At 34.7% G+C, this 18,304-nt stretch overlaps 1 protein-coding gene across 1 annotated transcript; it reads left to right on the top strand.

Moving 5' to 3' along the window:
* Positions 1 to 3,560: 3,560 nt before the first annotated feature.
* On the top strand, positions 3,561 to 13,726 carry LOC106463874 (rhythmically expressed gene 2 protein-like). Its single transcript, XM_013923954.2, has 2 exons — positions 3,561 to 3,734; positions 12,243 to 13,726. The coding sequence occupies exon 2, from the start codon at positions 12,297 to 12,299 to the stop codon at positions 13,062 to 13,064; it is 768 nt and encodes a 255-aa protein (XP_013779408.1). The 5' UTR covers positions 3,561 to 3,734; positions 12,243 to 12,296; the 3' UTR covers positions 13,065 to 13,726.
* The last annotated feature ends 4,578 nt before the right edge of the window (positions 13,727 to 18,304 follow it).

Genomic DNA, 18,304 nt, shown 5'->3' on the forward strand with positions numbered 1-18,304 from the left:
CCTAGTTTGACACTTGTGGTTGGATCATGCCCGTTAGATGGGATATCCGCAACTCTTTTGGGTATTATCACCGCAGACATTTTTCATTATGAGTTAATGAATAATAGCAAGAACTAGCAATGGTTATTTTTTTCATTTTTGTTTTTGAAGATAAAATTTTACCTTTATGAAATAGTAAGGAAATTTCACAGAATCTTCGGAAAACATAATTTTAAATATTAAATGTTGTATACTCAGTTTGTCCCTTTATGAATGATCACACTATTGAATTATACTTTCATTATTAGAGAAAGTCTTAATTTTCATAAAAGCAAAATTAGCAGAATAAAAGAAAATAGTCTAATAAAAGGGAACTGAACAATATCCAACTATATATATATATGTATTAACAATATCATATCTATTGGAAACATCCAACTATATATATATATGTATTAACAATATCACATCTATTGGAAACATCCAACTATATATATATATGTATTAACTATTTTATATTCGGTGAAACTATGAATTCTATAGTTTAAATATGCAGCGAAAAGTAATTAAAGAACTTGGACTGTTTATATCAAATTAATATTTGAAGTGTTTTCAAATCAACAATAAGATTGGAGGATTTCTTCAAATCCAAAGACGTTATTACAGTCTTGAAATTTTCCAGAGTAATATACAAGTGTACTTGCCCTGTCTGCAAGCTAAATACATAGGCTTAACCGCCAGATTTTTTCCCTTTGGACCAGGGAGCAATCAAATAGAAAATCCGACCCCATTTCGTGATTTCCTAGATTGTAAATAACTGGGATTAACTTGTATGTTCTAGAGTATTGAGAGATTGTAAGGAATTAGGATTAACTTGTATGTTTTAGAGTATTGTAAATTGTAAGGAAATAAGATTAACATGTATGTTCCAGGGTATTGCTAGATTGTGAGGAACTTGGATTAACTTGTATGTTCCAGTGACTTCTAAATAACATTATTCTGGGTGATGGAAAAGTGATAACGCTGATAATCAAGGGCAGTTTTTTGTCATCAAAAAATACCTACACTAAACTAGCCTGCATATGCAACACGCTTACTTTTTAGTTGTACATTTGTTTTGTAATAAATTGAAATGTGGATTACTTTGTTTGTTTTTTGTGTTTCAGCACAAAACTACGAAATGGGCTATCTGAACTCTACCCACCAAGGCGAAACGAACCGAGAATTCTAGCTTTATCAATCCATTAATTTACCGCTGACTCAGTGTGGGACAATTACTTTAAACAGGATAATTTTGTTTTGATATTCCCATTAAGCGGTTTCACATTACATGATGGAGATATCCAGGAAACCTTGAATCATTTCCAAAAATTAGAGAACTTCAAACGTATACTAGAAATTACAATTCCCAGAGTAGATTTAGGTGAACTAAAATTCCAGGAGCATTTGTAGTATTGTGTGACTTTTTAACTATCTAAACCTCACAGACGTAAGACTAAGATACAATAAGACTATATTAGGCCTATTATATCACGTATGAAACTTTAGCAGGAAGACCATTTAATTAGGCAGCAGCCTTATACACAGCATCGTATATACAGAGGAAGAGGGCCCGGCATGGCCAGGGGGTTAGGGTGCTCGACTCGCAATCGGAGGATCGTGGGTTCGAATCCCCGTCACACCAAACATGCTCACCCTTTCAACCGCAGAGGCGTTATAATGTGACAATCAATCCCACTGTTTGTTGGTAGCCCAAGAGTTGGCGGTGGGTGGTGATGACTAGCTGCCTTTCCTCTAGTTTTACACTGCTAAATTAGGGACGGCTAGCACAGATAGCTCTCGTGTAGCTTTGCGCGAAATTAAAAAAAACAACAAAAAACAAAGTAAGAAGTTACAAGATGCTAAGAATATCAGTTGGAATAAACAAATTTGCTTTATTCTACAGCATTTTCAACTCGGTATTCTGGAAGAGTTATTGAGTTAGTCATTCATGATGTCAGAAAGAGAGGTTGGTTCAATAAGTCTTGATACAAAATGATAAAAACCCTATAACCCGAGCACATTCGAGAGATGAACCTTTCTTCTTCAGGGGCAAACTGGGAATGAGTTAGTCATTTTCATTAATGAACTTCGCAAAAAATACTCGAGAGCTATCTGTGTCAGCCATCTCTAACTTAAAAGTGGTAGAATAGAAGGAAGTCAGTTAGTATAATTGAATAACGCCCCCACGACTTAGAGGACGAGCATTTTCGGTGATATGATTCGAACCTGAGACCCGCAGGTTGCAAATCGAGTGCCCTAATCACCAGACCATGTCAGGCTTTATTGATTTAGAAGTCGCCGATGAGCCAAAGTGGTGCTCAACATGCAGATTAGGATGTGATAGCAAGAGAACTCAGAAGGTGTTTGTTTCGTATATTCGTCTAAAATTACACTGGCTGATGCTAATTAACTGAGAACTGATGATCTAGAGACTGATGATTTACAATTCTTGTGCTACTCTTATCTGACTGAATAGTGGGAGTAGACCGTTACTCTTATAATGTGTGGAGCGCTATTTAACATCAACAGGACGCGAACCATGGACTTTCTGAGTTAGAGTCTGTCAATCTACCACGCACGGTGAAGATATTATAACAGTGTTCTATGAGAATAACACTTAGAAAAATAAATGTTTATTTCTAATGCCAACTACGGCACTCAAACGATAGAACTAAATATGCCATGCTAATGGTGGGTCAGTTTTAGCTTGGTTGGCATAAACGTATGATGTATCAAATAAAGAAGTAGAAAGACATGTGACTTTATTTCCGGCCACCGTACTGTGCAGTTGGATTCGAACCTGATATTTAGAATCAGACTAAAATCATATTTATAAATCTAAATACATTCGAACATATTTTGACTGACCCAATCAAATATCATCAGAATATTTATCTTAACTCACAATATCGTACTTAATATTCGATGACGAGGAACCCACTTTGAGATTAATAATGGTTGGAGATGAATGGGGAGATGACAAGGGGTCGACAAAGTTGTCGAAACGTTGTACATTTGCTGTTATGTTAAAGTTATATTAAAGTTTTTCTTCATTACCCATTCAAGCCGTCTCCAACCATTATTTAACACTGTAAAGTGTGATTGGATTTGTACCAAATTTCATGAGCACATTAAGGTTGAGACTGTTCATCACACTACAAAACATTATCCGGATCGTTGATCATTATGGATCTGGATTTTCTTAGTTTTCGAAGGTTAAATTTGACGTTATCCCATATAAATGCATGTAATCTCGAAAAGGAGCAGCACAGCGAGGGTATGTAATTTCTCATGTTTTTCTTTTAGACTTTAACTATTGTATTCTTTTCCAACAAATTGAGCTACTGAAGAGAGAAGAAAAATTATATAATATAACATGTGGGATGTGTTGTGTGTTTTATCTCAATTATCAATGGTTTATTTTTCTCATTTTCGGAAAAGAAAAAAAAATACCTTTATAAAGAAATTAAGTTAATGAAAGTATCAATAGAGGACTCTGATATCCCCTGTCACGTGGCTGTCTGTTGTCAGTGGCGGCGTATTGTCTTACAGCTTAGTTACAGGTACTTTATCAACTTTTTAGCGAAACAAAGTGATCATGTGAATGAGTGTTTTGGTCGTGGTTGATATACTGGAGAGCTCTACTACAAAAAGCAATCAGAATTTGATATATTTGAAGAGATATATATAGTTTGACGGTTTTAGTTTTAGTGGTGAGTACGTTATGTTTGTATTTAGATCTGTAATTATTTAAAGACAAACTAAAGTAGTTTTATAAAACTGTGCGTTAAAAGGAATGTGAAAAAAAAACAAAGTTAAACGGTTTAAAATATTTAAAAGAATGTCAAGACCAAAAAGAAAACACAACAATAACAATACTAAATGGGTAACGTTTTAACTGTTTAATAATAACGGCACACTTTATCAGTTTTAACCTCTGTTCTGGAATCTCAAATACTGCATAAAAATAATTAAAAACAATTATAAACAGGTATGGATCCTCATGCACATAACATAACGTCTTCCAGCTGTTAATGCCATGCAGGGGAACGAACTTTGCCATAAATGCGTAGTACCCTTTGTAGCGTACCGTTACTGCGTACGTGACTGAGACGACGTACTCTGCACTCTGACTACAGATGCTAGCTACCATCATAGCAAAATTCTGATATATTACAATGCACTTGTAACGGGTGTCCTGTTAATACCTAATCTGCATAGAAAATGAAAGATTTATTGAAAACGCTTTGATCTATCGCTACAAAGCGCCCCCCCCCCCCCAAAGTGGCACAGCGGTATGTCTGCGGACTTAAAACGCTAGAAACCGAGTTTAGATACCCGCAGTGGGCAGAGCACAGATAGCCCATTGTGTAGCTTTGTGCTTAATTCCAAACAAATACATACAAGGCTACACCTTATAATTAACCAATTTCTGTCTTTACATGTATTATCCTCCCAGGACAAGACTGACAAAAATCGCTCAGCAAATTTTCTGTTTCATATTATGATACTTTATTACAAAAAAAAACAACAACAAAACAAACCCGATTATTAAGATGTGTGTGGTGTTTGTTCCTGCTATTGTTAATATTTAGTTTCATTTCTACCCTAAAAGTAAACAGTAACAATGCAATACTAAATTTAATAAAAACACTTGGTCCTATCATTCTAAACTTAGAAAGTCGAGATACATTTGTCAGAAATAAAGCATTAAAAAAGTTTACACGAATATTTTCCGTTTATTTATTTATTTGTTTTTTTGTTGTTGTTTTTTTGGCTCATAGCAATTCTAAGGAAATTGTCATTTATATGTACATGTGTGTGTGTGTGTATTGTGTCTGTTCTCTTCTTTTTACGATAAAATATGTTGTTTATATAGAACATTTCAGAACACATAATCTGCTTATATGTAAGTTATATGTGTCTGATTCCCGGTATTTCAGTGGTAATTTCCAGTGCTTATTAAGCACAATTCTGTGTTCAATCCCCGCTACAAACAGTGCAATGGCTTATTGGTTAATTTATCTAACTGGGGATCCGATCTGCTACCAAACATACTTTGCTCTTTCAGCAGTGGGTGTGTTATTAAAATGACAGTCAATCCCACTATTCAGTTAAGAAGAAACTTGTGAAACGGCGGTTACTTCCCATTGGTTGCCTTTCTCTCTGGTCCGCAGCTCAAAATTAAGGACAACCATGTCTGAACCATGAGGTCTCTGTCATCTTGGTTTTGTCAATATGATGTTGTTCAAGAGAACAAAATAAACAAACAAAAACGTAAAAAGGCCATACGATATTCAGTGATAACTATCAGCAAACTGACAGAACACTAAACTTTTGACACAAACCAAACAAGCATCCCATGAATAGGGGTAATGGTTCTCGTTATCATAATCTTCATTGATCTTATTTTCCCTAGTAAAATATGAAATTATCTTACTATTTATTTCGGTTATTGAAGTAAAAGTTCCTTATGCCATTATCTTCATCTTTCTCAAATACAATCTGAAGCACCTAAGCATCTAATGGATTTGAAAACTGATTTTTTTTTGTTTGTTGTCCTTACTAGAATCAACCACTGGTAATACGAAAGCAAACCATGGTTATAGTGCATTAATTAGTGAAAAATAGTGTGAATTAATGTTAAATTAAACATGGTGAGACACACAGTGGGTTTATACCAAATAACCACGGGTTGTATACCTTCCCATTCTATTTCCTCGTGCTTTAAAGGATGACTTTGAAAGTTTAATAAACTCAAAGTTGAGTGTGGCTAGTAAGACAAACATCATATCTTATACAAACCTTGATACCAATTGTCAATTTATTTTATGTCTTTAAAATTCCCCCCAGTGGCTCAGCGGTAAGTCTGTGGGCTTTAAACTATAAAAATTGAGTTTAGATACTCGCAGTGGGCACACAGATATCCCATTTTTAATAATTTTTATCAAGTCTTCATTTACTTTTGTTAAAGAAAAGTTACATTGGAAGCGTTTGATGTTAAGGCATTTCAAAGAGCATGCTATTTTCACACATTTATCATACTCTCACAAGTTATAGATGTGGTAATTGTAATGGTGTTAAACTTCTAAGCTGGCCAAGCAAATTGACATTTTAGGCCTAATAAATATGATTAAACTCAGACTTTATTCTATCTAGAGATAAAGGGGTGTAAAATTAACATTTCAAATGCATTTTTTCTTTTTTTTTACACAGCGAGTCATTGACCAGAAGGCCTTTCGTGTAATACTCGTGATCTAGGCTGAACTATGGCTGTACAAGAAATATATCGCAGTGTGTTAATCGCCTAGTATGACATAATGCAGCTCCACTAGTGAGGTTTAGTATTGAATAAAAGTCCTCTTGAAAAGTGGCTCTAAGCAGAAAAAAAAATATGCACATCTGGAATTCTATTTTTTTCACACTTCTGGTTCCGGATGAATAACGTTCTAATGAATGGTATTATGAGAAAACTATTTGCAGTAAAGCGTGATTTTAATCACTTGTGTTAAGTTTAAAATACTTCACTACTTTGCCACCTTGGGCAGTTAACATTATTGTTTTTCTTGTATTGCCCCTAAATAGCATTTTGGATATTAATTTGGTAGCAAATTCCAACCCAGCTGATGCATCCTGGTATTGATTAAAGGGGTCTTTTTTTGCAGCGTCTTGTGAGAACAAAAGGTAGTTTTGAAGCATCATCTTTATTTTTATTTACTTCTGATTTCAACTCTCTAAAAATAAAATGGTTAAGAGAAAGTGTACCAGTATCAAAGTTCATTAGAAGAAACAGCTACTAAAAATAATTAAACTTGGGAAAGGTTGTTTATTTGTTTAAGTCTAAAGCTACGCGATGGGTTATCTGTGCTGTATCTGCAATATGGATCGAACCTCACACTTAACTGAGGAATGAAGGGCAGTAATGCTTTCTGCGCAGAAGGCTGACTTTCGAATAGAAAGTATTCTGCTTTCTCACAAATCCCTGTCACACCAAACATGCTCGTCCTTTCAGCCGTGGGGGCGTTATAATGTGACGATCAGATAGCTCTCGTGTAGCTTTGCGCGAAATTCAAAACAAAACAAACTTTCTCACAACAAGTTGTTTTTCAAAATGCAATGAACTATTGTGTTACAATAATAATAATTAATATGTGAATATATGCTGCACAAAAAATCACATTAGTAATTATAAATGTATAGATATTTTGGTAAACCAACACAAGGAAACTAAGCATACAAAAAAATATTTTTTACATCGGTGGCGCCCCAGTGGCTCAGCTGCAAGTGATTGTTTGTTTGTTATGAATTTCGCGCAAAGCTACACGAGGGATATATGCGCTAGCCGTCCCTAATTTAGCAGTGTAAGACTAGAGGGAAGGCAACTAGTCATCACCACCAACCGTCAACTCTTGGACTACTCTTTACTAACGAATAGTGGGATTCATCGTCACATTACAACGCCCCCACTACTGAAAGGGTGAACATGTTTGGAGTGAGGGGGATTCGAACCCGCGACCCTCAGATTGCGATTCAAGCGACCTAACCACCTGGCGAAGAAGTACAAAATATAAAGCTTTTTGTTTTGTTTTTTACAAAAAAAATAGTTTTACTGTACAGTTAATTGATAGTATTATTATGAATTATTTAAAATATCTGTACATTTCTAAAATCAGTAAACCTGTAGAAACCAAAGAAATAGTTTATTATATTCTGCCTTTTACTAGTAAACACGCAGTAGAATTAAATAAAGCGATTTTGAATAACAAAACTTATCTACAAATTAAGTTTAGAATTGTTTTCAAACCGGTATCTCATATATGTAATTATTTCAAATTTAAAGAAAGGATCCCTAATACGCATCGCTCTTATGTCATCTACAAATTTACATGTCCAATGTGTAACCTTCGCTATGTGTGTGTTCTACAGTTCGTTGTTTGAGCTCAAGAATCAAAGAGAATGCGCAAAATAGGGTATGTAACTGGAGGGGGCATTCAGAAGAGCGCATAACCCCCAAGACTTACTACTCATCATCCAGTTCGTCTACTGTCGTATTCATAGACACCTCAGTCGAATCTCACCCACTGTCCACAGACGAATTCAGCTGCACCCAGTTCTCTTTCTTCCGTCGCCTCGTGCTAGACCCCCTCCAAAAGATCCGCTTGTTTGCAATGACAAGCTTCCTCTCAAGATAGTTTCACGTCATTTAAGCCTAACTGGGCACTGGCTGGCAATTATTAGGCGCCAGGTTGTGAAAGTGGGTTTTCTCGGGGTGCTCCCATTTCCCTCCACATCAAATTCTTGGCATCGGATCTATAGATCCACCACCGTTCTGAAGGATCATAGGTCCTACATCAGCCGTTGGTTTTGTTCTGACCATCCCTCGTTTCCTCTCTGCTTTTTTGCTTGCCATCGATCCATCAGTCATCGTGTGATTCTCAAATTATCAGTATTTTTTTGTTTTGTTCTTCTCACGCATTCATTCTAAATTCCCTACACCACGTGTGGGGGCGAAGAGAAAAAGTTTTTTTCTGAACATCTCGATGTCATTTAACCCTAAACTTTTAGTTTAGGATTAAACGTTTTAAACCAAATTTACTACCACTGTTTTTTAGGTTCTTGAAGAGTGCATATCTCCGTCAAGCAGCGTTGATCATATTCGGCTCTCAAAAAAAACGAAAATGTGTCCGTATGTCCGTCTTTATCAACGGACACGGGCCATTTTTGGCGTGACAATGAGGAATAATATTCTGTATATGTCCACCAAGTTTCATCAAAATCCGATTAATTTTGAGTTATAGAGCAAAAGTCAAAAATCGGACCCCATGTTAACAGATTTGGATTTTTTTTCTATTTTCGTGACCTTGGCCCTCCAGAAACTAATTACTTCTAAGTTGGGTCATAGTCTAAATGAATACCAACTTTCACCCAAATCTATTCAGTTGTTTTCGAGAAATCTTGCTGACAAACACACACACACAAACACAGAGGGGTGAAAACATAACCTCCGTCCACCCTCGGTGGTGGAGGTAATTAGTCAGCTATTCTTCATCATTGTTTGCTAGACTGTGACATTAATATTACACACAACGAGTTCAACATCTTGGGAGATACGGCCAAAAAAGAAATACTCCGCACTAAAGAGAACTTGTGGATACACAAGGTGCGTCCCTAGTTGGATGTAAACTAAACATCGTCATATTCATCCTTGCCATATTAAAGAAAATCATTGAATTTGGTCTATCTAAAATAATAGTAGAATACAATATAAATAAATGTTTTTTATTGGCTGCTAAACATAAAACTACTACTACCTGTGCTCTACCACCTGCAGATATCAAAACCCGATTTTTAGTGTTATAGTTCTCAGATATATCCTGAGCAACTGGAGTGGGGTGACCAGACGTCCCAGTTTTGCCGGGACAGTCCAGTTTTCTGGTAGTTTGGTACTTTATCGTAGTGTCCTGAGAAAAGTTCTCTGGACGCACAAAACGTCCCGGTTTTATAAAAAAAAGACTCCAAACTGACAGTCACATCGAATCACGAATGTAATAGGCCTACTTGACTTGCTCACTGTTGTAACACATGCTCTCCTATCTCAAAATTCTCACGAAAGATCCGTCTGTGTGGGGTGAGAAGCCCGTGTCTGCGCAGGTCTGAATGTGGAGACAGTTAAGGCAGGACTCATAGTCAAAACACGCTTTACACAGTCATGAACTGAACTTTATGACTATTTAATGCAAAAACCAGAACTTACACGTTCCATTCATTCTTCACAAAAATGTCTAAAAGTTTCAAAGTAACACTAAAACGTAAAAGTAGTATGCTTGAAGATGTTAGATAAATCCAGGTATGAAGTAGCCTATTTAAAACTAAACTGGATATAGTGAATAATTAAATATTTCTTGGATGTATAATTTGAATATTTCTGCTCATCTGTTTTGTGTCTATCACCAAAACAAAATTATTGAATTTGTTTTCAAAAACAATGTTCAAATATTTGGAAATATTGTGGAACAGTTCAATAAATTTAAAGTAAATTAAATTAAAGTTAAATTACTTTAAATTTGTAATAACCATTTTGAAATTATGGGCAAGAGCTGGACTTTCCTGGTTTTTCGGCTTGGAGTCTGGTCACCCTAAACTGGAGACACTTTGTTTTACTCCTACGTGTACAAGGAAGTGATGGCTAATATTAATTTTTTGTTAACTCTGGCGTAATTATAGGAAGTGGTATTTTTGAAATGAATAATACAAAAACCTGATTGAAAATAATAACGTTCATGAATAATACATTTGTAACAAATTGCATAGAACTTCATATGTATTTTACGCCCTAAAACTAGGCTTAACTTTTTCAACAACTTCATACATATTTTACGTCCTAAAACTAGGCTTAACTTTTTTCAACAGCTCTCGATAATATGACATTATGTTGTTATGACAATGTCATTATGATCGTTAGTTTATGAAATTAAAACTTTAGAAAGGGATATGTCACTACACCTCAAACTACATCTTGCTTTGTGCAAAAGCTTTTATTTTTTACTTCATTAAAACACTATATCGTCCACAGCGGCTCAGGATACATAGTATAGGACCGATTTCATACTAACAAACATTCGATATGGAAGCAACTATGAATGTTGAACCAACCAACACACTGGTACAATCTATGGCCAGATTACACGGGCCTGCGAATTTAAACTTCATAAAAGTTGTTTTGGTTTTAATAACAGGTTTTCCATAATTCAGCTACGCAGGTTTTAAAAATAACGTTGTTTTTTTCTATCACGTAAGGATTTTTATACAAATCGGGGAAAAATTCTTACTTAAATCAAATTATTATTTCGTTTATCATAATGAACATTTTTTATTATTACATTTGTTAACAAAAAAATATAAACAAACTGAAGAAAACAGAAGAACATTGATGTCAAACGAATATGCATCCTCATTCATCCTGTTTTTGTGTGAGTGTGTGTGTGTGTTTGTGAAATCTACGTCTTTTAATCTCAAACTACGTGTTGTAGTCTTTCTTTTATGTGATGCGTTATGACGTTTGGTGAAAAATCTGTACGTGATGGAGAAAAATGTATATCATATTCGGATTCGACGTACCGGAATTACTATACAACATGTAAACATTTCCAAACCTGTGTTATCAATCGAAGTCGTTTTTAAAGTGTCTGAAAACACAGTATTAAAACTAATTCCCTTTCTACTTGTATTTAATTTCTTTGAGCTGATATGCTAATTTAATGTGTGTGTATATGAAAACAGCGATTGCAAGCCGAGTGCTATGTATTACGTGTTAAGGAATATCCGTCTCATTTCCGCCTTTGTGTATATGTAATTTAGTATCTATGTGGTTTGTATAATCATTACATAATTATATATTTGATAAGACTTCTGTAGAGAGACATGATAATAATTCTGTACTATAAAATAGGAATGAAACAGGAAATCTGCCGTAACTTAAACGTAGTTCTTAAATCTTCTAACACCTTTTTCACCCTCCTCTATATGTTAGTATACTTACATAATGCTACATCTATCGTTTGGTTGTTTGAACTATCATTTAACAGCCCTCACGGTATATAGTAAAGCGTCTCACTGGTGATTCTGTACAGAAAGGTCGAGCGAGATATTTAAGATAATATCCTGTAGTCTGGTATCTGTAATTTTCACGATATTAAATAAACATTTAACTCTTATAAATTCAAGAACACAGTTAATGAAAATACTGGTGTAATATTAGAATGGCTATTAAATATAGCTCGATCAAAAAATTAACGAACAAGAGCACGGGATAACTTCTAATGACCTTACGATGAAGAATTATATAGGTTTGATAACAATGTATTTGTTGTATTATATTGTCGTTGTTTTTTAACCCTTCATAATAGTCGGACGTAGCCAAACAAAGTAATATGATTAAAACCAGACTTTGATATGTTTGTTTACTTTGCAGTTCCTAATTTCTATGCGCAATCATTTGCTTTCTTACTTATAATGGAAATATACACGTATATATACATATTATCAGTATTATTTTATCTTATCAAAACCTTTAAAGTATAGATAATTCTGGTTGGCAATAGTCAGTTTAAATTAGATTGATCTTTATTTCCTTATCTGGAGTTCAACCATTAATCAGCCAGTTTGTGTGATATGTTTTAACGTTTCATCATTTTTTTTAATGTAAGTATCTATTTCAACAGCATGCCGGTTTGAAATATCATCATTGAAACTTAGTCGTCTCCACGGAAACTACAATGTATCGGATCAGACTTGCCACTTTCGATGTCACCAACACTCTACTTAAGTTTAAAATCCCGATTGGAGAAGAATACTCCCAGATATCAAAGCTTTATGGTATACAGAGCGATGCAGCTCAGCTGAACGCAGCGTTTAAAAGACAGTGGAAGATCTTGAACCAGAAGCATCCAAACTTTGGAGCCACAACGGGACTTGCACCGCAGACATGGTGGGCCAGTTTGATAGTGAGAGTATTCCATGATGCTGGGTATGATTATTTGGACCAAAAACAGCTTCAGGCAATATCTCGTCACTTATTTAAAGCCTATAGTACTAAAGTGTGTTGGCAGATGCAGCGTGGAACACATTCCCTTCTGGAGAATCTTGCAAAGGCTAATGTACAACTCGGTATTATTTCCAACTTCGACAACCGCTTACAAAGCATTTTATCTGATGTAGGCCTTCTTCCTCACTTTAATTTTGTTATTGATTCTTATTCCGCCAGAGTCAAGAAACCTAGCAAAGGTATCTTTAACTTGGCCTTGGATCATGTCAAACATCTGGACATTCTGCCAGAGCAGGCTGTTCATATTGGTAATGACTTACATGTGGATTATTGGGGAGCCATAAATGCCGGATGGAATGCTCTGCTTTTGACCAAAAAAGCAAATCTTTCACCAGAAGAACTGAAGATTGTTAATCCAAATGACATTCTAAATGATGTAAGAGAAGCTGAGAAACATATACTCGAACCTGACGTTGTGAGATTTCGAAATCAGTTCTGAAACTGAGCTTGCTGGTTTTGTTTTGAAGGCAGATCTGTAGATACAGCTTACGTTTTATGACAAGCAAAACTTCGGTGCACTGCGCTTTTATCAAACATTGCATGTGCTAAGGTAGAATATACTAAGAATCAACGGATACATTATAATAATTTGAATCACTTCATACTGAGTAGTAGATAATGGATAAGTACAGTTTTTATCTTTTTTGATTGCATCTCTTTTGGTTACTGTTTCAGGTGTGTTTGAATACCCATAGACAATTACCCATTGATTGTATTATTTGGGACAGCTGCGAACTGCAACTAAATCTATGTAGAAGAAACCAGGCGTATGCTCGCTGAAGGCACACGAGAATATTGGTATAACAATTCGATTAAGAATTCGTCCCTTCAACAAAGCTGATTATTCCGCTTGGCCATTTTAAAGTAATTTCCTTTCAATATGCCTCCCTCAACACCAATCAAAGGATCGGAATCGAAAAATAAATCATTTTAAAATTAGGTTCTATAAATCCTTTTGATAATAACGAACGGTTCAGCTTTTTATATTTTTTTCAAGTTATTTCATTCAGTTTTTCAACTTGTTCTTATTAAAGTTTTAATATCTTTTCTCGCAACTTTTTTATGCCCTTATTTTAAATCAATAACTTTTCACTATTTTCTTCAGTTTTGTTGTCATTATTATATTGATTAATTTGTTTTAGAGCAAAGCCATATTGGGTTATCTGTTGTGTTCACCGTGAGGAATCGAACCCCGGATTTTAGTGCTATAATTCCGTAAACTTATCGATGTGGCATATTGTTTAATTTTCGTGTTTCTGTCTCACGTTAATTCTTTTTTTTTCTGGTACATTGCTCCTTTCAAAACGTCCTGCAATAATTCTTCGTTAATCGACAGGCTTGTTCTGGCTTGAAAAAGAGCATTTGCTCGAAATGTCGCCAGGGAAATAAAAAAAATGAAACTAAGGATTTTTCATTTTATTGATCTCCAAAAGTCTAATTTCTTTGTTTTGTCACCTCTGCATTTTTGGTTTATTTGTTTGTAAAGTATACCCTTAGTTGTTACGTTGTATTTACATTCATTACTAATCTTGCCGAACCAAGTTTTAAACCTTTATTAGAAAGATAAACCTTGTTATCATAAGATTGAAAGATGGAAATACTATATACTGTTTAACGTACTGTGAGACATAACCACAAGTATGAAGTTATCTTGTCAAGCTTATTATTTTTTCAAATTTTTACCCATATGCGGCCAATAAATTCTAAATAAAGCGTTTTATGAACTTCCTAGAACAAAGTTATAAGTCTGTACGATAGTATTTTTTGCCCGTTGTGTAATAATTGTGTGAACTTCAGGATAGTCTTTATAAAAATCACCTGTAGTTTTAAGCCAACTATTACGTATTGAAAGCTAATAATGGACAGTTAACACAAATTTGTTTTTTTTTATAAATAAGATTAGAATATTAAAATTTTTATTCTTAAACCATTTTGCGATTAAAAAATATTGTAATTCTGTGAAATGCAAAGGAAATATATATATTTAAGAATACAGATTATTGTTTCTGGAAAAAGTCACTGAAACAGAACTACCCAACAATTAGGTATTTTCACAATGTACTTGTATTTGTGTTCTTACTTTCATCAGTTTAGAAATCATATTTTTTAATTTGATACATTTACATCTTCTGTTAATAATGTGGCAAACAACGATTTATATGCATAATGAAGTGATTTATTTTTGGAGGACACGAATAAGACAGACAATGTCCTCTCGAAACATGTAATTTGTCTCTCCAAACATTAATCACTTCATTGTACATATAAATCATTGTTTGCCATATTATTATATTCGCATACTGTGCTTTCTTATACAGATGTTTACATTTTCTGATTTTCCGAGTGACATGTCAAAAAAAAAAAAAAATAGAATAACAACAGACCCCGAAATTATCAAACAAATCCAGAGAAACGCGATCATCTTCGTTGTGAAGACTATAGCTACAAAGATAACTCTCTGGCCCAAATATTATTGTAGTAAAACTGGACGAATCTCCTGGTAATATTAACAGAACATTAAAAAAAGAGTTTGAAGTTGATGAAGACTTACAAGCTTCAAGCCACACCTCAAAGTAAATGATTGGCTTCATATCAAAGATCGACAAATGAACTGAAATCCACATAATCCCATATAGCTCTAACGGGTTTTGGTCTGCTTAGTCGTAGTCTGTTTGTTTGTTTTGAATTTCGCGCAAAGCTACACGAGGGCTATCTGCACTTGCCGTCCCTAATTTAGCAGTGTAAGACTAGTGGGAAGGCAGCTAGTCATCACCACCCACTGCCAACTCTTGGGCTACTCTTTTACCGACGAATAGTGGAATTGACCGTCACATTACAATGCCCCCACGGCTGAAAGGGCGAGCATGGTTGGTGTGACAGGGATTCGAACCCGCGACCCTCAGATTGCGAGTCGAACGTCCTAACCACCTGGCCATGCCGGGCCAATTTAGTCGTAGTCTTCGAAACTACTTCCATGTACAGTGAAGAGTCTGTGGAAAGTTCTTTATAATATAAATATATGCATTATCATGGCCATTAGTCTAAACATTTGCGATGATGAGTGCAGTAGTAGATTAGATGTAATGTTTGGTACCAATATATTGATTCTTGAAGGTAACAGATTGTTTAACCATAACCATTAACTTCCTATCAATGTCTTCTAGCATTGTTTCTTCTAGAAATCCTACATCTTTGACTGTTTTATTTAGTCCACTCTAGAATTGCCCATAGGGTACATAACCCATCGGTATTTTTAAATACAATTTTCTAAATAAATTTGTTGGTTACATGTTCTCTAATAATATGAGTTACAAAAGTGTCAAATAAATCTCCAACAATATTTCTATATTTTATATAGAAATGGACTAATTTTTAATTTTTTTCAATTCTTCAAACTAAGTGTTGTAACGGGCAAAAACATAAAATTTCTCAATATGATGCAATCTATGGATCCAATCAGGAATTAAAGCCATAAATACAAGTCATATATTTGAGAGTTTTATACAAAAAGAAACAAGAGCAATGGTTTAAAATTGGCATTCGTTTTTGTCTCCGTATTTTACAGCCTATTTATGAGTTGTTTTTGTTGTTTTTTTTAGTTTATGTATACAGAAGTTGAGTAAGTTATATTAAAATGCATTTGGAGCCTCACTATGCCTTAATGCTCATGTCTCTGTGTCTGGTCATGCTCTATCTGATGACACTCCTCTTAACAATAGCCCCACGGCGTAGTTTCCATAACAAAAGGATTTATCGCAAGACTGCTGTGTCCAAAGCACACCCCTTCTCCCTGCATGCTTTCCATGAGCCATTTAATGTTCTACAAAGGCTAAATTTTCCCAGCATCCACTTGAACAGGTCGATTGCACAGAAATACATAGTTGTTGCATCTGGCGATTAGACTGATATGTCTTCGTATGTATTACCATGAATACCTATTTTATTCAAAAGCCTCTTGAGATATGTGATAGTTAGATGAATATGTTGTAGAAGCATCATGTGTACACATGACTTGTGTTGCTTTTCCAGGTGGAGATCCTTCTTGATTATGTTGCATATTGTTGCTCGTGAAACAAGAATAGTTTTGCTATTGATCTTATTATTCGTGGATTATCAATTTTACAAGACATTACACTTTTCTTACCGTAGCTGCGGTATGACTTGTTGCAAAATGATCCATATTCCTTTGTTTTTCAATGCCATTAAGTACAGGGAGGATTCTCATCTTGGGAATCTTGAATCCCTAGCCTGAACACATCTTTTTGATCTGAGTGTATAATTTTTTTTTTTCAGAAAGGACGGTTACGTGCCCTTCCCAAAAACAATCAATTTTTGAGAACATTACTCTACCTATGTCATGCTAAACAATGCCAAAATGTAGTTCTTATACCCTCCGTACCACTACAACTTTATATCGAGTGTAGTTGTCACGTTACTTGCTTATTTGCGTATTCAAAATAATTTTAATATAATGTTTTTAACCCTCGCTCTCTCTCTCTCGATATATACATATATGAAATAAATATTACAGTAGAATTGCCATTGTCGGTCCAAGTTCTCAACTTGATATCTAAACGGATAATGCCTCTGGTAATAGCACCCAAAACCAAACGCTTAAAAGGTTGGGAATGTAAGAACTATTAAGGTAGGGTTTTTGATTCTCTTTAAGATCATTTAGTTCCGTTTATTACCTTTTTTTTGTAAGGGCGGAGTTTCACATAGTAGAAATTTTAAGGTAGTTTCATTTCTACTTTATGAGCTTCAAGAACTTTAAAGGCACCTGCCTTCCCACAATGTTGCAGACAGTGGAAGGGAGTAGGAGTTGAGACGTTGTGGGTATAAGTACTCAGTTCTGTACCCTTAATTGATTTTCCATAACAGCTGGCTTGTTTAACATCAGCGTTTGGATGTTGTCTGATAGATGGAATATTCCCAACGCTTTTGGGTGCTATTACCACAGACATTATCCGTTATGACACCAAGTTGGCAACTAGGACTGACAATGACAATTTAACTGTAATGTTTATTTCATATTAAGTTCATTATTGTTTTATGGTGCTGTTATAAATCGCTTATTAACAATTAATGTGACTAATAGTATTAGAGCTACATATATATTCATAACAAATTTGCTGATAATAAATATTTCATATATATATATATATATATTGTAAGGTTCGAGATCAAATATATATTTTCATCATTCGGGGAAACTTTTTAAATGCCAGTACCATATCGAAGTATAGTTTATAACCTTCCAAGATGTATTTTTAAAATTAGAAAAATACCAGATTTTATATCTTTATTTGAATATGATATCACAGTTATTTGTCTTAATACCACGAGCTTAGTTTCGCTGGTTGATTTGGAAAATTCAGCAGAAACATGTTTAAACAAACGACTGAAATCGCCCGTTTCTCTTGCATAATCATAATACAACAATTGGCATAGAGTAACCAGGAGGTGGAGTAGGATGATCAGTGAACATCAGGCGCTGTATTGGGTTGTTAAGTGTGACGTCATAGTCACCTATTTCTGGTTCCAAGCAAAAGCTGTTTGTTCACAGCTTTTCAGATGTAGACAAACATATTAGAACCACCTGGAAATGTTTTCATGACTTTGAACTGCCACAATAAACACACACTTTTAAAGATACAAATGAATAAGGTTGAAGTATAT

Source organism: Limulus polyphemus, unplaced genomic scaffold (genome assembly GCF_000517525.1).
Source record: "Limulus polyphemus unplaced genomic scaffold, Limulus_polyphemus-2.1.2 Scaffold1508, whole genome shotgun sequence".
Classification (NCBI taxonomy): Eukaryota; Metazoa; Arthropoda; class Merostomata; order Xiphosura; family Limulidae; genus Limulus; species Limulus polyphemus.